The sequence below is a fragment of the Poromitra crassiceps genome (genome assembly GCF_964638095.1).
Source record: "Poromitra crassiceps genome assembly, chromosome: 1".
Lineage (NCBI taxonomy): Eukaryota > Metazoa > Chordata > Actinopteri > Beryciformes > Melamphaidae > Poromitra > Poromitra crassiceps.
Genome location: NC_139623.1, coordinates 50,164,064 through 50,185,535, shown reverse-complemented (window position 1 = coordinate 50,185,535; position 21,472 = coordinate 50,164,064). Strand labels below are relative to the sequence as shown.

Here is a 21,472-nt window from a genome sequence, read left to right as displayed (position 1 = left end):
CCGTGAAGGTGTTACTGAAATATCGCGTTAACGAGCTTGAAATGGCGTTCGTAAGGTCACAGTGACCTTGAACTTTGACCTATGACCACCAAAATCTAATCAGTTCATCCTTGAGTCCAATTGGACGTTTGAGCCAAATTTTACTAAATTCTGTCAAAGCTTTCCTGAGATATCGCGCTAATGATCATCGGATGGACGGACAACCTTAAACATAATGCCTCCGGCTCGGCTATCCCCGTCGGAGGCATAAAAATGGAATAGAATAGAATAGAATAGAATAGTGACGCTAAACCTGCATAAGACGAGACCTGCTCAAAACCATTGAGATCATCTGCATCTGTGGTGCCTTCTAAAGATGAATGGGCTGAGAAGTGACTAAGAGCTGCTTGAAGACTGCCAGACAGGTGGGATAGTGACCAGTCAGACAGGTGGATAGTGACCAGTCAGACAGGTGGATAGTAGTCATTCCCCAGACTCAAATATTACGTTGAATCGCTGCGCTCCGCATACTACATAAGTGAGTCTGTGCCAGTTAACAGCACCGAAGAGAGAGCAAATGGGCTGCGCCTCCCGTGTTGTCTGATCGCAAAGTCGTTACTGGTTGGAGAGGACTGAAGCCATCACTGGCATATGACTGGCCAAGTGAACGGTTCCCCATAACCAGCCCTCTGAGGGAAAGTGTCCCAGACCCAGAGAGAGCTCTGCAGCATGCAGTAGCGTAGTGTATCAGCATAAGAACTCTCATGGGTCTGGCATAGAGACTAGGTGGGTAGTGACCAGTCAGACAGGTGGATAGTGACCAGTCAGACAGATGGGATAGTGACCAGTCAGACAGGTGGGATAGTGACCAGTCAGACAGGTGGGATAGTGACCAGTCAGACAGGTGGGATAGTGACCAGTCAGACAGGTGGGATAGTGACCAGTCAGACAGGTGGATAGTGACCAGTCAGACAGGTGGATAGTGACCAGTCAGACAGGTGGATAGTGACCAGTCAGACAGGTGGATAGTGACCAGTCAGACAGGTGGATAGTGACCAGTCAGACAGGTGGGATAGTGACCAGTCAGACAGGTGGATAGTGGCTAGCCAGACAGGTGGATAGTGACCAGTCAGACATAGGGCTGGGTATTGGCAAGGACCACACGATACGATATGTATCACGATACATGGGTCGCGATACGATTGTATCACGATACATTGCGATACAATACATATTGCGGTATATTGCAATACTCTACATAATTTACTGAAAATAAAAAAATAGAGCTAACTAGAACGACCGCAACGCGGACTTATGCCTCCGCCATTAGTTCATTCTTCAGCCCAAATCGCCATTTGAGGCAAATTGGAAGACATTCCGTCAAGGCGCTCCTGTGATGTTGCGTTACAGAGCTTGGAAATTGGGTGTGAGGTCACAGTGACCTTGAACTTTGACCACCAAAATGTAATCAGTTCATCCTTGAGTCCAAGTGGACGCTTGAGGCAAATTCGAAGAAATTCCATCAAGCCGTTCTTGAGATATTGCGTTAATCAACTTGGGAATGGCGTTCGTGAAGTCACAGTGACCTTGACCTTTGACCACGAAAATCTAATCAGTTCATCCTTGAGTCCAAGTCGATGTTTAAGGCAAATTTGATGAAACTCCGTCAAGGCATTTCTGAGATGTTGCGCTAACAAGCTTGAAAATGGCGTTCGAGAGGTCACAGTGACCTTGGCCTTTGACCTTTGACAACCAAAATTTAATCAGTTCATCCTTGAGTCCGAGTCGATGTTTGAGGCAAATTTGATGAAATTCCGTCAAGGCATTCGTGAGATATCGCGTTAACAAGCTGGAAAATGGCGTTTGAGAGGTCATAGTGACCTTGACCTTTGACCACCAAAATCTAATCAGATCATCCTTGAGTCTAAGTCGATGTTTGAGGCAAATTTGATAAAATTCCGTCAAGGCGTTCCTCAGATATCGCGTTAACGAACATCGGACGGACGTACGGACGGACAACCCGGATCCATAATGCCTCCGGCCTGGCTATCCCCGGCGGAGGCATAATAAAAGATTATCTAGAATATCTTAACACTACAAATGAGATAATATATTTTCTGGTGTTACTTGGGGTTATTTATTTGGTTATTTGAACAGTAGCCTATTTTGCAATTTATACAGATTGGCTGCAACTGCGCTCACTGCTTTTCGTTTTCGTTTTTTTTCCGGTAAAACCGGAAATCGACCCATGCCTAGTCTGTTGTGATGCACACCATGCGTCCTCGCTGAGTCCCCATGATGTCGTCCTGGGTCAGGCTAGTTGCAGGGAGGCTAGCGGTAGCATGCTAACGTAAACGCATGCTCTTCTGCCACAGTCACTGGTGGTGGTTCCCGTAATGCTGAGGACTCTGGCTGCCGACATATTTTGCACCTAACGCTGGTCTGTGCTTTGTCAGACACACAACTGACTGATAAACTCAGTAAACTGATCCAGGGCAGTTTTTAGAGTACAACGACCCTCGGTTTGACCCTCGGACTGTTAATTTCCTAATTTAGAAGACTGCTAGGAGCTGGATATTTGAGAGCTACAACCGTTTCGCTTTGCCTAGAAACTAGGGCTGGGCGATAAAACGATCTCGATAAATTCCACGATAAAATATCCCACGATAACGTTGATAAAATTATGAGCTGTAATTTCGATAGTCTTTTTTTTTTACCAATCCGACGGGAGAGAAACAAGCGCGTGCTGACTGAGGAGTTGTTGTGACAGAGTGGGAGGAGGAGCCGAGATTGTGGAAGCACGCAGTTGTTTCTCTGCTGTGGGATTGGCTTCATGTAGCACGCGCTTGTTTCTCTGCTGTGGGATTGGTTAAAAAAAAGACTATTGAAATTACAGCTCATAATTTTATCAACATTATCGTGGGATATTTTATCGTGAAATTTATCGAGATCGTTTTATCGCCCAGCCCTAGTTTCTAGGCAGAGCGAAACAGTTTACGGCAGCTGTAAACCGTTGCTAGGCAGAGCGAAATGGTTTACGGCCGTAGCAACAGACACAAAACAGCTTTCCTCGCTACTTTCTGCTCTCGCGAACATCTCTCGTCAGGCATCAATATTAAATTTAGACAGTTTAATAACAATCGAAAATCTTGCTCGTAGTTACTTTAAGCATGACATATTATGGAACATAGATCTTCACCCTAACCTAAGGTCTTTGGCAATCTGAAGCATGTTCTCCTCAGTGATGTATCTATGTACTGTATGATGTATGTATATGTGTATGTATATGTATGTATGTATATACAGTAGTATGTATTTATTTATCTATCAATGAAGCTTTTCTGCCTGTTTTATCCCCGCAGCAAACATGAGGGGAGGAAATAGGGAAGCTGTGTTACTCACACTGTCAGTCGACGGTGTCTTGGACTTTTTGACTGCGGGCTCCATCTCTTTCTTTTGGATGTCAAGATATCGCCGCACTTTGTTGGCATGCTTCTTGCTCTGAAAAGACAAAACCTAAATGTTACAACAGCTACAACAGCTGTTCAATGTGGACTCCCCTCCAGGGTAACCCAAGAGTTCTCCTACAACAGCTGTTCAATGTGGACTCCCCCCCAGGGTAACCCCAGAGTTCTCCTACAACAGCTGTTCAATGTGGACTCCCCCCCAGGGTAACCCCAGAGTTCTCCTACAACTAGGGATGGGCGCGAGTACTCGGGTACTCGAGCACTCGTTCATAACGTCAGTAGTCGAGTAACGTTTCTGCTGTTCGGGTACTCGCCCCACTCCGCACCCCTTTAAAAATGGTCTAGAAGATCTACGCACGCATCGTCATGTGGATCTGGCAGCATGAACTGCACGGGCGTCAAGTCAGCCAGAATGTACAAGTACATCGTCCGCTTTGTTGCTTTCAAAATAAAACGCTTATTGTAACGTAACCTTATTTATTTTGAGTAATGCGTTACAGCCACAGTTTCACGCCATATAACATCACAACGAGTATTTTGATACAATGTTTGAAATACCTTTTCTCCTCCAACGTGCATCAATAAGCTATTTACTTTTGTTTAAGTAACATTATTTTGAAAGTTTTAACCGGAAGTTTTCCAGCTCATCCTGAAAATGGTGGCTGAAGATATGCTCCCGAAGGAGACGCAGACTTCTTCATAGCGCACGCCCGATAAAACTCATTCAAAACTTTGCAGTAACGCTAGTTTACTGACTACACTGTCGTTTCCCATAACGGTAGTCACAAGAAATGTGGAGAAAGAATCACTTTTTGGGAGACAATCGCTTCATGGTGATCACTATTCAGCTGCAGCTGTAACGTTAATCACACTGGTCAGTTTTCACTTTTTGGCAGAACACCGGACCTTGTAATCCGTGGATTTACGTTAGTGTAACAGTGATCATAAAGTAAAATGGATGATACTGGACAATAACCTGACATTGCTGGACAATGGACATGTAGGCTATTGGAAATGCATTCGCTTGTTTCACAACTTGTCTGCTCCAAAGCGCTAATGCCATCCATCCAACCATCGGAGATACTGTCTGAGGTAGGCTTTAGATGTTCGCTTAGCGTCACCTAATATCACACTCAGTCCCTCTCCTGACAAAAAATGCTCCAGGTAGCGCTTTTTCCATGCAAAAATGCAAACGTTATGTGTGAACAGCCCCATATACAGCAAATTACCCCTGCTCAGTCATTACCATAGTAATCACACAGACCCCCCCCCCCGTGCGTGCGAGTGCTCGAGCATTCGTTCATAACAGAAGGAGAGTACTCGAGTATTTAAATTGCTTAAAATGCCCATCCCTACCTACAACAGCTGTTCAATGTGGACTCCCCCCCAGGGTAACCCCAGAGTTCTCCTACAACAGCTGTTCAATGTGGACTCCCCCCCAGGGTAACCACAGAGTTCTCCTACAACAGCTGTTCAATGTGGACTCCCCCTAGGCCCAGGGTAACCCCAGAGTTCTCCTACAACAGCTGTTCAATGTGGACTCCCCCCCAGGCCCAGGGTAACCCCAGAGTTCTCCTACAACAGCTGTTCAATGTGGACTCCCCCCCAGGCCCAGGGTAACCCCAGAGTTCTCCTACAACAGCTGTTCAATGTCGACTCTCCCCCCAGGGTAACCCCAGAGTTCTCCTACAACAGCTGTTCAATGTGGACTCCCCCCCAGGCCCAGGGTAACCCCAGAGTTCTCCTACAACAGCTGTTCAATGTGGACTCCCCCCCAGGCCCAGGGTAACCCCAGAGTTCTCCTACAACAGCTGTTCAATGTGGACTCCCCCCCAGGCCCAGGGTAACCCCAGAGTTCTCCTACAACAGCTGTTCAATGTGGACTCCCCCCCAGGCCCAGGGTAACCCCATAGTTCTCCTACAACAGCTGTTCAATGTGGACTCCCCCCCAGGCCCAGGGTAACCCCAGAGTTCTCCTACAACAGCTGTTCAATGTCGACTCCCCCCCAGGGTAACCACAGAGTTCTCCTACAACAGCTGTTCAATGTGGACTCCCCCCCAGGCCCAGGGTAACCCCAGAGTTCTCCTACAACAGCTGTTCAATGTCGACTCTCCCCCCAGGGTAACCCCAGAGTTCTCCTACAACAGCTGTTCAACGTGGACTCCCCCCCAGGGTAACCCCAGAGTTCTCCTACAACAGCTGTTCAATGTGGACTTCCCCCCAGGGTAACCCCAGAGTTCTCCTACAACAGCTGTTCAATGTGGACTCCCCCCCAGGGTAACCCCAGAGTTCTCCTAAAACAGCTGTTCAATGTGGACTCCCCCCCAGGCCCAGGGTAACCCCAGAGTTCTCCTACAACAGCTGTTCAATGTGGACTCCCCCCCAGGCCCAGGGTAACCCCAGAGTTCTCCTACAACAGCTGTTCAATGTGGACTCCCCCCCAGGCCCAGGGTAACCCCAGAGTTCTCCTACAACAGCTGTTCAATGTGGACTCCACCCCAGGCCCAGGGTAACCCCAGAGTTCTCCTACAACAACTGTTCAATGTGGACTCCCCCCCAGGCCCAGGGTAACCCCAGAGTTCTCCAAGTTAAATTTAAGACTTTTTAAGACCTTTTTAATACCACCGAGGGTGGCATTTAATGCCAACTTCACTGCCATGCTGCCAAAAGTATGAAGGATATACTGTAATGAATGTATGGATTTTAAGCCAGAGAAAATAATTAGTTACCAAGTACTTTAACTCATTGAGTGCCAGCCACTTTTGGAGAACGGACGCTCCCAGTGCCAGAGTTTCAGAGCGTTTTCAGTGATTTCTCGAGGCCCACAGAATATTGTGTGATATTACTATGTAAACACCGAACACGCACAAAGAACGATGAGACTCTATTGTATCAGCAGCAAAAAAAAGTTTATTGATATCATTTTCCGTTCTTTAGTTATCAGCCGGAGAAGATAGGTTAAAAACAGCAAAAACAGGCGTGTGCTGCACCCAAGTGTGCTGCACCCAGAGTCTATTTTCGGAGCCCCCCACCGTTGTGCGCCGGCTCCCAGCGCAACAGCGAAAAGCCAAACCATTCTCATGAGAATGGTTTCATCACGGCTTTTTCTGCTGTTTTTACTCAACTTTCTCTAATCTGGAGAGCACTGTCGCCACCTAATGGGTCGGTAAAATAGGTTATACACATTCAACATGCCCCAAAATTTTACAGGAGATGTATTAGGCATTGATCCACGTCCCACCGTCAAAAAACGCAATTGACGACAATCGTCGTCATTGGCACTCTACGTTAGTAATCGAATTGACGACGATTGTCGTCATTGGCACTCAATGAGTTAATAAAAATAATAATATGTAGGGGTGCACCGATCACGTTTTTTGCCACCGATCACCGATCACCTATGAGAAATATCTGGCCAACCGATCATCGACCGATCACCGTTCACCGATTACCGATCACCGATATATATTTATTTATTTATTTTGTAAGCAGCTATAGCAGTTTCCATTTTACATATAGGCCTACATTTCATGCATCAAATTGAAAGTGCAGCACATTTTCTTCAATATTTTATATTTTGTAGGCTAAAGGAAACCGCCAACATGATTTTTTGTGTGTGAGATAATTGGAGCACAAGACTGTGTTGAACTAAATGGCTAGTAGTAGTCCAGTTCCCTCAGTTCAGTTTATAAAAGAACAAAAATCATTCCACTTCGGGATTTCCATGTTACCAGTTCAATGCAGTTCAGTTCACTCAACAAAAATACTCCATTTTCCGGGATTTCCCTGTTACACAAGGAAAATAACTTCGACCCAAGTTAACTATTTTATCGATTAAGCTAAAGCGGCTAAAGCTAACCGGAGCTATTAACGTTAGGAGGATACACGCAAATATGGATCAAACACGGTGAAGAATAGGGGGTTCTGAATATGGCTGATTCAGGACTAGGACGGATAGTGCTCGCCCTGGGGTGTCCGTAAAAACGAGGCAGGAGACAGATGGGAGTTCAACCGTTTAGTTGTCAGTTCTCTTCAGTACAGTACAGCAGTATATGCTCTTTACAGCATTATGACAGGAATAGTAGGATTGTGTGTGGTCTTGTTTTATGTGTTGTTTTTGTATGTCCTTGAAAGTCCTGTGTCCACCTTGGTTAATATCCCTAATGTTCCCTGTTTTTGTTTCATTTGTGTTGTGTTGTTTGTGTTTACCCTATGTGTATGTATGTGTCATTTACATTGCTGTATGTGTATGAATGCACTAATTTTCTTATTTCTTCTTTTAAACTTTTCTGTACCTCACCTGTCGAGGGACTGCGGATGGAAATTAGCTAAGGCTATAATCCGGCACATTTACATGAAAATGTTCATTAATGTTGCACTGTCCCTGAAATAAATAAATAAATAAAATAAAAAGGAGGCAATAAAATATACAAACAGGTCAGTAACCAAGCTTGCTGTTATATAGGCCAATTATAGTGATAATTAACAACTAATAATATATAAATGATAATTAGGTAAACTGTAAGTCAGTTACTCTTAAACACCAGTCTTGAACCATGACTAAAGCCAAAGAGCTCCCACTCATAGAACCGGGGTTATGCACAATAACCGTCATACATTGGGATCCGCATCGAACGAACATCAAAAGGACCCGCCCATCGAGGCCGAGTTACAGTGTTATAATTAGCAGCACTATGAGTGCGATCTACATAATGGTGACAGGGTTACATGACGGGAGAAACAACAGAATCACAAGCTACACACGAGCTAAACTCCATCTGAGTAGTGGCATTAATTAGCGCAACAGACAATCAAACCGCACTAAGTGCACGCCTAAACAAACGTTATTGCAATGATTGCAGGTAGATCGATCTAAAACCAAAAGGGAATGCAATACAGGAATATTAACACATTGAGTGCCAGCGACGCCATATGGCGTCATTAGAAATTTACCGTAGGCTGCCAGCGACGCCAAATGGCGTCAATAACTCGAAATTGTTTTTTTGACGGGGGGGTGTCGATCTATGCCTCTTACATCGCCTCTTACAATATGAGAGCTATTGAATGTGTCTAACCTATTTTACAGAACCCTTAGGTGGCGACAGCGCACTCCAGATGAGAGAAAGTGGAGTAAAATCCATGAGTAAAACACACAGAAGAAGTCGTTGGGGAAAAGGAAATCGCATCGCATCCGTCCGTATGCAGCTGCTTCATTGAAGCATAACGTAGCTGTGCCCCTGCAGCAGCCAATCTGCTGTCACAATTGAGCACCTCCGTGTCCGCTACAACAGCCCATTCGCATGATCAGCCGTGGAGTTCTCAACTGGAAGCTGGTGACATACACGCGGCTGTAAAAAAGCTGGATCTAGCGGACTTTTCAGTGCTGAGCACACGCAGAGCAAACGCACTCACAGCAGAGCCGAGCAGAGCAGAGAGAGACTCCTCCCACAACGGGGGGGGGGAGGAGGAGGGGGGGAGGTGGGGCACGCAGGACACTACAGCATACAACAGACCCAGGCAGCTGCAGCATTACATCAGAAAATATTAGCAATGAGTCAATGATGTGCTTGAAATGCTTCCTTTCACAAAAGGGTCATTATCTCAGCTCGTAGAAAAAAAGGGCTGTTTTTGGTCAAATCAAGCTATCTTCTCCGGCTCATAACTAAAGAACGGAAAATGGGATCAATAAACTTTTTTTTGCAGGTGATAGAAGAGAGTCTCATCGTTATTTGTGCGTGTTCAGTGTTTACATAGTAATTATTAAAGAAATTATATGACTGTTTTAAAATGCATTGCGGCCTATGTGGCACAGTACAGCACCTTTTGCCCAAGGGCCGTGGCACTCAAAGTGTTAACATAATAATGACTTACTGGTTGGTCATATACGCACACATGGAAGAAAGGGATTAGAACATGTTCAACTGTCCAAAGAAAGGAAGAAAGTCCGTCTGAACGGAGCGCACATCCACATACTTAGCAGCACACTTTCGCTTCCTTCAAAGTGCCCGCGGGAACATCAATGCTTGCGAGCGCTCGCGCTCGCTAGATGTGGAAATTGTCTGTGTGTGCGCATGCACTACCCCGACTACCACCGTGTCAATCTGGGACTTTAATACACACGGACTTAACAGCATGCAAATGCCTCGGTAGGCGGGAGGACTGGAGGTAACTTCTCTCTGCTGAGTCTGCTCTAATCACCAGCTGATTTGTGTGATTCAAAGACGCAAGGGGTGTGTTGACAGTCTGGTGCGGACATGAAAATGGGCTGCCTCATGTTTCTCACGTGCAGCATGATCGGCTATGCAATCGGCGACAATAAAGAAATATCTGCAGCAGCAGATCACATATTTGAGGTCAAAATCGGCCGATACAGATTGCGTGCCGATCGATCGGTGCACCCTGAATAATATGTATATTTTTTATTATAATACTATAATACAATACATTCATATTTAACACACTTTAAAGGTCCTATCCGTAAGTTTGGCCGGAAAATAAATGTTCACAACGTGTTTTCTATTACCAATGAGTGAATGCGCCGTTGCGTAACTTAAAAAACTAGCCCAGCCACGTCTCTCTGCGTTCACCTAATGCAAAGATATTGCAGGATTTTCATGCTGGTCACAGGTTATAATTTCCCGGAAAATTTGGCAGATGTGACGTTCTCAAGTTCAAGTTCAAGTTCAAGTTTATTCGTATGTCCCAGAAGGGCACTTTGGTTCACATCAGACAGTAGTGGATACTTACAACATCATTACTAGTTTGAGATTACATTATTACTAGTTTTAAAGTAATAAAGGCGCACTTCAATATTATACAATACATAAACATTTGTTGCATTATGTACAGATTCCAAGGACCATCTACTGCCCTCAGCCGGGTCGCCACGTGCGCAGCGCCACCGTTGCATTAGCTCCTCAAACAACGCAAGTGGCTCGCTGTGATCAGCGCCAGATGGATGTATCGGAGGAAGAGGGAGAGGGGGGGGGGGGGGGTGGGGTGGATGGTGCAAGAGCTGAACAAGACGGGGGGTTTGGGGGGGGGGGGGGAGAGCTCAGTTGCAGACGAAAATATCAGGAGAGCTGCGTCCTTGGCAGTAGAGAGTCCAGATTAGGATGAAATGTTTTGGTTGGCTGGAATTCCTTTCCGTCACACAGACCAGGGTCACACAGACCAGAAAGTCAACAGCAGGTGTCAAGTCTCTGATTGCCAACATTAGTTCATATTCTCCTTATTGCAGATCAGTGGAATTTCTCTGATATATCCAGATATAATCCATTTTTCACAGTTCAAATTCACAGTTCAAATTCACTGACCGCCCATCTCAATTTTCATGACGTCACAGCCTAGGGTCAATCGCTGTTGTCTTCCCGTGTCCCGCGGCGAAATCCGTCTGGGCAGAGGGTGGGGGTTCCCCGGACCCCAAAAGGTTTAGTTGATTTGCGTTGAGAGACCAGCTTATCCAATAAATCCATATTTGTCATTTCGAGTAGACGAATGCAAGTTTGCCCTGGGAGTTGTTGCAGGCAGAGGGAAAGAAGGGAGATAAGGGAGAGCGAGAAATAAAAGTGACTGCCCTGTTCAAGAGCTGGATGCAAGTTCTGCTCGTTCAGAGCCTGCTTCTTGTCCTCATGGCTCCGGCAGAAATACCAAAGAAGAAGGCGGCTAACAGGAATGGCTAACATTACGTTCGTCGCTAGCTGCCAGCAAAAGCAAACAACGACAACACAGACTCCAGAAAAAAAGTCCACACAAAAAGAAATAAATATTCATCTAGTGAAGCCCGTCTGGCCAGACAGCAGCAATGTGACCGACATCTGGGGAAAACTAGAGTCGGGCTGTTTTCGGTTCATGGAGGGACCTTGCTGCTTGTAGCTGCTGTAATGTGGTTTTGACCAGATAACGTTAGCTGCTTGCTAATGGATTTACCACCTGGTCAGAAACTCCGCTAACATTACCGTCTTGTGTGAAGTAATGCAAATATGCCTAACATTACTACCGTTATGCTTATGGTCATGGAACATTATTCTTTGACTGCAGTTAGCTGCGGTGGTGAGACTGCCTATTATAACTGTAGGGAAGTTGTGTTGAGTTACGCTGGATCCGTTAGGTAGGAACTCGCCACGGGTGATCGATCAGAACCACAGAGATGTCTTTCAGGCGTTATTGAAATATCACAGGCAGATGTAAGGCAGAAGCAACATAATAGCCTCCAGAACAGAATAGCCTCCCTGCCACGGGGGATCCAGTATCTCCGACGTATCTCAGCAAAGACTCGTTCGGGGCCGGGATGATGCAGCTGTTCGTCGAATGCCTTTATGATCAGCTGTGTGACTGGGTGCTTAGCATTGAGCACGATTGGATGGATGGCCTCTGGGTCGAGCTGGTTCGCGTGGCGTAGGCGACCTCCCACGTGGATCAGCTCAGTCATCTCATTGTATTCCGGGGCCAGAGTGAGAAGGCGGCTACTACTTAGTACTGGCCTTTCCCATTTCAACTGTGTGAGGTCAGTGGGGAAGCAGTCGTGCTGCACTCGTTGGAGGAGGGAAGTTTCTGCCTTACTATACTGTTCAGCCGTTGTGCCTCGTCGGCCGCCCCGTGCGACGCCTGCGCGGTATCCTCGATGAGGGCACCGAAGGTCGTAAACTACGTGTCATCCAGCATGGGAGGTGCCGACTGCTGAGGTGAGGCCACAGTAAGTTGGCTACCTCAACTCCTCGCTATGATCTGAGGTTGTGTGGAGTTAAGGTGTCTCTGGCCATCGATCTGGGCTGAGAAGGAGGAAGGGGGGTCCGCCACCCCAACGGCTATTGGTTGTGAGTGCGGCGAGGTGCTTTCCCCGCGTAATGTCATTGGCCGGATTTTGGACGGTGTCCATGTAGCGCCAGTCATTGCCCGCCGTGAGCTCCTGGATTTCCGTCAACCTAGTGCCCACGAACACTTTATAGCGGCATGATTCCGACTGCAGCCATATGAGGACGGTGGTCGAGTCGGTCCATCATACAATCTGCTGGATGGGGAGTGTCAACTCCGTCTTGAGTACTTTGGCTACTTGCGCTCCTGTCAAGGCGGCACACAGTTCTAGACGTGGGATAGACTATTGTTTCTTCGGAGCAACTCTAGACCGCACCGTGAGGAAGGCTACCTCCACCTTCCCGCCGGGACCCTCAGTCCTGAGATATGCCACCGAATCATATGCCTGCTCAGTAGGGTGCATCAAAATACACATTTTCAGAATATTGATCTGTCTGTGTGCTAAAAGTGTTACCATCCATGGAAAAACAATACATGCAAAATATTTTTGCAATACGTGGTGATCTAGGAGTGAAACGGCACATCAGCTTTTTCGGTAACAGGGGGTAACTGGCACTCATTGGGGAGCCATGATAAATTGGTTCATTTTATGCCATTCTCTGGTGCCATCACTTTGGGCTTAGGTACACCATTTCACATTACATTACTTTACACCTGCCACAGGATCCAGCTCTCACAAAATGCCACCGCCGCCTTCAAGCTCCCTCACGAGCAGCCGCAGCCTGGTCTTCGGTCTGGGTGCCAGCATCACTGATGGAGATGGCATCATCACTGGTGCCAAGCTGCCAAGTGGTCGCCAGATCTTGCGGTGCATGATGTATAACTGTGACTGGCAACTGCATACCAAGCGACCAGGTTCGATGGGAGCTTTGACACGGTTCAAGGTGGCCAAGGTCATCTTGGAGCAGGTGCGGCCATTTTATGGGAAGGCCAATATCCCGATGGTGAGCGATCGTCGAGCATGCGACAAGATGGTGGCACTTGTCGACGCTAACAACAAGCTAAGGCACATTCCGCAGGCCAGGTGCTGAGTGAGGCTACAGCTCGACTAGTGGACGCAATGGAGCACAGGCTGGATGCCACATTCCCGCTGTGGTCTCCAAACGCAGAGGAGATGATCCACAATCCAGAGGACATTGCTTTCCTGGCCAGCATGAAGGGCGACAGAGTGGCCACATTTGGAGCATTTGATGCCAAGCTGCAATCCAAGGTGAAGCGGCGTCAGGAGCGTGAAGCAGCCCAGCAGGCATACCATAACAAGGAGCAGCAGAAGATGACTGCAGCGTCCAGCATGGCGGTGTTGGAAAGCCAAAGTGATGAGGATAGCGACGCAGATGAAACAGCTGCTCCACCAGCTGAGGACACACCCACCTGCGAGTATAAGAAGACTGGCACCACAGCCTTCATTCCATCCAACATCCTCAGCCGGCCGAGTCTTGTGTCACTTGCTACACGGTTGAAGATCACACCAATGCAGCAGGCTGCCTTCATGCACGGCCTGATCGAGGAGTCAGGAGGCAATTCAGCAAAGGTCTCTACATCCTACGCGACAGCAGACCGAGCACGCCACCATGTGCTGGAGGCAATCAGTGAGGAACGGCACGAGCAGTGGACACCACCTCCCATGTGCACCCTACACTGGGACAGTAAGTTGACGCCAATGCTCAACAATGTACGCCAGTTAGAGGAGTGTCTGACAGTGGTGGTCGGAGATGCGGAGCGGCTCAAACTGCTCGGTGTGCCAGCATTCATGAAGGGGACAGACGAAGCATGTGGAATGATCATCGCCCGGCTGACATGCAAGCTGCTGCAGGACTGGTGCTGCACTGACCAGGTTGTCAACATGGCATTTGACACCACCGCGTCAAACACTGGCCATCTCATGGCAGCCTGCATCGCCATTCAGCTCTCAATGGGTCGACCACTGCTCTGGTCTGGGTGTCGGCACCACATCGGTGAGGTGCTCCTCAGCCACATTTTCACTGACCTCAAGGTGGAGACGTCACGCTCGCCAGAGGTTACATTGTTTACACGTCTGCGGGATAACTGGAACCTGGTGCCACACAAGGACAGCGACCCATTGTTCCGCTACATTCCAGATGCCGCTGAACCACCGTTCCTGGTCAAGTTGCGTGGTGAATTCATTGAGTGTGCTGCAGGAGTGCTTGACTACAAGCGAGGTGACTACCGTGGGTTCATGCAGCTGTGTTGTGTGTATCTGGGTGCAGACGGGTCATCTGCAGAATGTACTGCAGGCAGTGGAGCATGACCGCTCTAAACAGCCAAAACTGCGCAGCTGCAAGCGCAAGCTGGACCAGGACTAGAACTCTAGGTTGCTCAATGGTTGCTTCAATGTTCTCGGTTGCTTCAATGTTCTCAAATAAATAAATGTTCTATTCAAATTCAAATGTTCTGTTAAAAAATAAATACATCTTGTTCTATTCAAAATGTTGTTCTATCATTTCTAAAATGTGCCTTGACCCAAAAAGGCAGATTTCCGTATTTTTCACATGCTGTGTTCCACTCCTAAATCTCAATAAATTTTCCTAAAACTTTGCAAAAGTCATTTTTATGTGTCTCATAACAAAATGCAACCCTAGACAGTTTTGATATGTTGAGATTTCATTTTTGCATTGCAATTTGATGCACCCTACTGCTCAGATGTATCGCAGAACACGTGGACCTCCCGTCTGCTGATGGGGGAGTCCAGAGATCAGGGCTAGTGTAGCTAGCCCTGATCCTTCCAGGAGTGGGAGGATGAGCTACCACAGCTGCAGGATATCTCCCTACCGCGATGCCTACCACACCAGTGTGTACCAGTGTTTCGGGTAGGGCTGGGTCATCCCAGTCCTGTTTCTTTTCCCATAGGTGTTGTATGAGAACTTTGGCTCGTGATGTAAGGGACCAGAAATCCGAGGGGGTCGTACTGACTTATTACGTATGTAATCTTGTCTACCCTAATTGCCCGCAACCTGTAAGAGAGCAGGGCCCGAAATTAGAGCCCGCCACCCGCCAATGGCGGGCATATTTTAGCTTTGGCGAGTTAGATTTGGCATCTGTCCGCCACGTGGCGGGTCGCAAAATAGTCGTCATGTAATATTAAAACTGTGTGTAGCCGCCTGTGTCCACCTAGCATATTTTTCCGACTGCTAAACGCTGGGAGTGCGCTGGGGAGCGCTGATGCCAGCGCACAATATACAAGGAAGCAGTCTGAAACTAAGGTTAGTTCAGTCACTGAACTAACGTTAGTGCGTTCAGTGCGGTAGTATAAGATGAGTGCTTCCTGAGGCTGTTTCATTCTAGCTCTCCCGTATAGGCTACCAAACGTGACTCTGGAATGAAATGCAGTCGTCAATTTAGCAGAGGTAAATTGACAGCCTAACGTCGGGCGAATCAATAAATTAATCAATCAATCGCACTTGTTGCCGACACTTGTATGATACAGTATATATGAGTAGATAATAGTTATGTGTGTTTTGGTGCGCAGCTGGCACGAGTGCTTTGTGAGACTGTTTCATTCTGGCTCTGCCGTATAGGCTACCAAACATGACTCTGGAGTGGAATGGAATTAGGGCTGGGCGATATGACCAAAATCTCATATCCCGATATAAGTCATTTCATATCCCGATACCGATATATATCACGATTAGGGGTGGGGGAAAAAATCGATTCACCTAAGTATCGCGATTTTTAATGTCACGATTTTTTGGATCGATCTTTTATTCCAGAATCGATAATCGCGGAATTTTTTTTTTTTTTTTTTTGTGCTTGCAGTCAGGCCACTCACTGAACAGCAGGCCAGGCGCCGCCTACTGGTTTACTAGTGGTTTTATTACTTTATTAGTTAGTCTGAAGTAATAATTACACTTCAGGGTTAAAGTGGGTGCATCTCATTGTAAAATTGGACTTCAAACGGCCCAAATCTGGCTTCAAACGGCCCAAATTTCACGCGCGTTGGCCCATATCGGCCTGGCCTGCTTGGTATCTAATGCCCGGCCTGAATTATGATCCCAGTCCGCCCCTGTTTTTAACTATATCGCCCAGCCCTACTCATGATATATAATATACAGTCTCTAGTGTATGATTCAACTTTTCCCATGTTCTAATCTAGTGTAAAAAAGCAAACAAATAAAGCAAACAAACAAATAAAAGAAAAAAATAAACAAAAATCGCAATAAATCGTAATATCGAATCGCAATAATCGTAGAATCGCAATACTTAAGAATCGCAATATAAATCGAATCGGCACCCAAGAATCGTGATAGTATCGAATCGGGAGATAAGTGAATCGCCACAGCCCTAATCACGATATAGCATATTTTCTGTAAATTCTATTTATAGTTTATATAAAATGACCACATGGCCATTTATTTATGTAGCAGTTGAACCAGTTAAAATGTTGTCAAACCTCACGAAGGATACATGCATTCAGAATACAGATAAGCATGGCTATTCTTTACAACACAAATAATAATAATTAGTTGCAGGGCAGTAGAATGAAACACAAACTGAACCACGCCACCAGTTCGATTTTCAAAGAGGACACTAGCATTTGATGTGTTTGATTTAAGCACTAATTTGGAATCATATCTAAAAGCTGACACTAGGCGGCAGTATTTCTTTAGTCAAGGTCAAAATACCTACATGTTCAGTCGAAGAAGAATAAAACGGTAGAAGAAGAAGAACAACGTTAACCAACCGTAACCAACACAACTCACACAGGGAAAGCTAAAAGCTAAAGCTAACGATAGACGTTTTGTTGTCAGCCCTCAAGGGATTTCCTTGGGATGATGAGAGGAGATGTTTTGCCAGGTTTAACGTTAGGACACATGCAAATATGGATCAAACGCGGACTTAACACAGCCTGGGTAGACTAGGCGGACGGAATGGAGGTAACATCTCCCTGCTCTTTAGCCTACTCACGGCTGATTTGTGCCACTTATAAAGGGAAGCAACGGGCTTGTTGACACAGTCTGGTGCGTGTGTGGACTGTGGACATGAGTAAAAAAGAAAGCACAGCGTCATCCAAATGACGGACAATATTGCCGTAAAGAGTGTAATTTGCAACACAACGATATAAACGATAGAGCATCATATCATACGAAATACATTTTCTATCGTCCAGACGAAATATATCATCATATCGCCCAGCCCTAAATGGAATGCAGTCGTCAATGTAGCGGAGGTAAGAAGCGTCTTTTAACCTCTGCTAAACTGACAGCCTACATCGCGCGAATCAATCAATGAATCAATCGCTCGCGCTTGTTGCCGAGCTCGTATGATGAGGTGATTACCGTAAATTCCGGACTATAAGACGCACCGGTGTATAAGCCGCGGGACCAAAATTGACTATTTTTTTCTTCTATAAGCCGCACCGGTCTATAAGCCGCGGGTGTTTTGATGTTTAATTACCATATGAAAGGGTTCGTGCACAGAGAGGAATGTCGGGAAAGCGATGGCTGTTTGGGGAAGCTCCCATTTATTAACATTTCAACAAAACAAAACAAAAGTCAGGTCACTAATCCCCAGACAAAATCACACAACAATAGGCTATATGTGCAGCAAACCTGTAACCAGAGAAGTCAAGTCACTAATGCTCGTCTTCCTCTTCTTCCTGCGTACTGAAACCACCAAAGTCCTCATCTTCAGTGTCGGAAACGAACAGGTTCAGGGTGGCTTCGTCAACCACTCTCCTCTCTCCTTCATTGTCACTCAAAACCAACGAACTCCTCTTCATCTATAGCTGTGTTTCCATTACAGTTTTTCGCAAAAGAATTGCGATATTTCTACAACTTCGACAATGTACAATTGCGACTTGTAGGCGTTTCCATTGAAGTTGCGTTTGAGTGATTCCCCGTTGCAGCAGCTGCCACAGTGATTACGCACGGGGATCTGCCCCATATCCCGTCCCCTGCATGCTCAAATCCAACCAATGGTCAATGGAAATCCCAACATGAAGTTACAATGCATATAAACGAGCCTGATTATCAATTCAAAAGAAAATGAGTCGCAAAATGTTGCTGGCTGCGTGAATGCAGTCAGCGCGACAGGCAGAGGAAAAAAGGTAGCCTAATAGCCTACAACTGGTCCGATTTAGAGATGGAGGGGGGAAAAGGCTGATTTGGTTCTATAATTGCACCTGAAACGTGTGCAATGTATTAGCCTACTCACAGTCACTGTATTCACTTCAGACAGCACCACCGCACCAGTGTGTGCTTTTCATCCTCTCATCTCGCCGCTGTGCCAAATGCGCGCACACAGGCAGCCTGCTGTCACCATGGACCGATTTCTGCCATTAAACATTATCTAATTTGCCCGGCTACGCTTTTGCACAACACTCGTCTTTCTGCTAGGTAGCGTTGCTTCAAAGTTTTCCACTTGCTGCGGAGGTTTTGACACGGCTATCGAACCTTACTTACCAAACTTATTTTCCGCTCCTTTTCCAAGGGATAATATGGGTCACATGACGTGCAAATGCGAAAAATGTGTTTCCATTACACTTTTGCGATAAACTGCTATATCGACACGTCTGAAAAACCACCTCATGATCATCTACTGCTCGTTCTCATGCTGTCGAGAACGAGCAAAGCTTTTTTTTGGTGAAAGAATCCTCCAGGGCGCTTCTTGTTAACAGTCCGAGTGAGTGGCAGGTCGAACGTCAAAGGCACTTCATCCATATTTATGATCTGCTCCGGTTCGATGGAATATTCCTTGATCTTCCTTTGTGTGAATTCGCCGAAGTTTGTGATTTTCTCCTGGTAGTCGGGGGAGGGAGTTGATGGGCTTGTGGCCGTTTGCTTACCGTAATTACCATATGTAAGTGGTCACGCACAGAGGGGATTGTCGGGAAAGAGATGGCTGTTTGAGGAAGCTCCCATTTACCGTATTACCGTAACATTTCAACAAAACAACATAACACAACACCACCGTTGTTTATTTTTACAGTGCACACAGTGTCCGCGGTGTGGTGAAAAGAGGGCAAGAGAGGAAATTAAAACAGAAGTGGATTTATAGTTAGAAAGAGTGCTAAAAAAGAGAGATTTTTTTTTTTTTTTTTTTTTTTTTTCTGAAAAAATCCATAGATAAGACGCACCGTTATATAAGCCGCAGGGGCCAAAAAACGGGAAAAAAGCCGCGGCTTATAGTCCGGAATTTACGGTAATCAAAATGCTTACCCACCAATAAAGCCAAAGCGGAGCCAAGAACGAGTGCAGGAGAGCTAACGCAGGTGCCAGGTGTGAGAGAAAGATGTGTAGACCAAGTTGTGCGCTGTGCACTGAGACTGTCGCAGTTATTACTTTTAGCTGCGTTGTTTTTTTTGCAACAATTTAAGCTCAAGATTGACTTGCATTACGAGGACAACCGTAAGTGGAAACCAAAAATAAATATTAATATAAACATGAGATAAAGATGGTATCACATAAAAGCAAGTCTATAACAAAAATGGGTTATAAGAAGTGATACAAAAGAAATCACCGATTCTGCTAGCCTCAGCTCCTCCTGATGTGGCCTCATTAGTGCTGCACAATTTGATGTGTATAATCACATATAGGGCCATATGATTTCCGCAAAATGGAACAAAATGGACGGAATCATGGAATTTGGTAATAACAATGGAGTAAACTGTAAAACATGGAATATTGCAGAATTTTCCATAATTTGGTCGACATTGATAAAAAAAAAGATCAAAATCAAAAGTACCGTAGACTTTTTTGTAGCCACCTAAATGATTTCCTAACTGTAAAATAGTTGGAAAAGTGAACAGGGCGGGCGGGTGGGCAGGCACGCGGTCACACACACACACACATACATTAAATAAATAAATAAAATATAGCCACAAAGGGGCGATGACGGGGTCCAAGCATGGTCAGTAATAGAGATGCTGCGATCGAGATTTTTCAATTCCGATCCGATTTCGATATTTTAGCTCAAAACCGATCCGATTCCGATTAAATTTCGATACCCGATTCGATACCGATTTCGATCCGATACCGATACAGCACATATTTAAGTCTCTCTATGCTGTCTGATAGCTAGCAGGCAACAAACATTTTTAGGGTTAGGTATGTATGTGTGTGCTTTGGTAATATAGTATGTAAACGATTTAGTTCATCTAATTCATTTGATGTAAAACTAAAACAGTGTTTTCCATACATAAAGGAATTTGTGGCGGGCCGCCACAATAATATTTGGACCGCCACAATAAGATGTTGACCAAAAAAATTTTTTTTTTTTTTTTTTTTTTACAGTGCACATGAACGCAACATGCAAGATATCCGCTGAATAAGTGTCCAATAAACGTTCATGTCATTCTGGCCAATACTTCTGTTATAGCATTTCAGTCTGGAATATGGAATATCTTTCAATAATCTATGATTTAGCTGCTAAATTGTCAAATACCGCCATCTGCTCGCTACCCAGGCACTTATGTATGTACTTAACCCAACTAACTTAACCTAACTATCCGGTGTGCACAACACTGTCAGCCTAAACTCCGGCTGACACCCCAAAAACCTACAATCCGCTACAGAAAAATGTATATTGTTTGTTTATTAACTGGCCCCTCGCCTTCTATCATTTCACGAAAGTGCAAAGCAAGTTGAGTATCCCTGACCTATAGGGAGAAATTTAGTTTGTCATTGTAAACCCACAGTACAGTAATGATGACATGTTCTTCATAGATCTAGCCTTTTAATTTTGCTCTTAAGCTTTCTCAAAGTACACCAAATTCATGCATTTTACTTTAAAATGTTTTAAAAAAATCTCGCGGGGGGGCATGCCCCCGCACCCCCCTAGGGGTCTGCGGTCCCCCACCACAAATTCTCAAAATCCTGTGGGAAACACTGTAAAACATAACAATCAAATTAGGGCTGGGCGATATGGCCTCTAAAGAATATCGCGATGTTTTTCGGCTATATCGCGATACACGATATATATCTCAATATTTTTGAAATCTCTCATAAATGCTCAATTTAACCCTTCAGGGTTCATACACATTTTGACCAATGGATTTCCATGACTTTTCCATAAGTTCTTAACCTGTATTTTATGCACACCTGGGGTAAAAAAGAAGAAGAAAGAAAGGGCAAATGTTGTGAGCAAAGATGGATGATTTAATATTCCATAGCTCTGACCTAAGCAAATCTGACATCACTATTGTGATATAATATTTTTTTTAGTAAAGTGTATCACTCAATAGTCAATACAAAAA

The 21,472-nt window shown here is 45.5% G+C and overlaps 1 protein-coding gene across 3 annotated transcripts in view; it reads right to left on the bottom strand.

Annotated features, from left to right (window-relative positions):
- znf346 (zinc finger protein 346) overlaps positions 1-21,472 on the bottom strand; it is a 66,482-nt gene that overhangs the window by 26,322 nt on the left and 18,688 nt on the right. For all 3 annotated transcript variants that reach the window (XM_083640084.1, XM_083640082.1, XM_083640083.1), the window contains exon 3: positions 3,382-3,480. In XM_083640084.1, the coding sequence (XP_083496210.1) occupies positions 3,382-3,480 (99 nt within the window). The remainder of the gene's footprint in view (positions 1-3,381; positions 3,481-21,472) is intronic.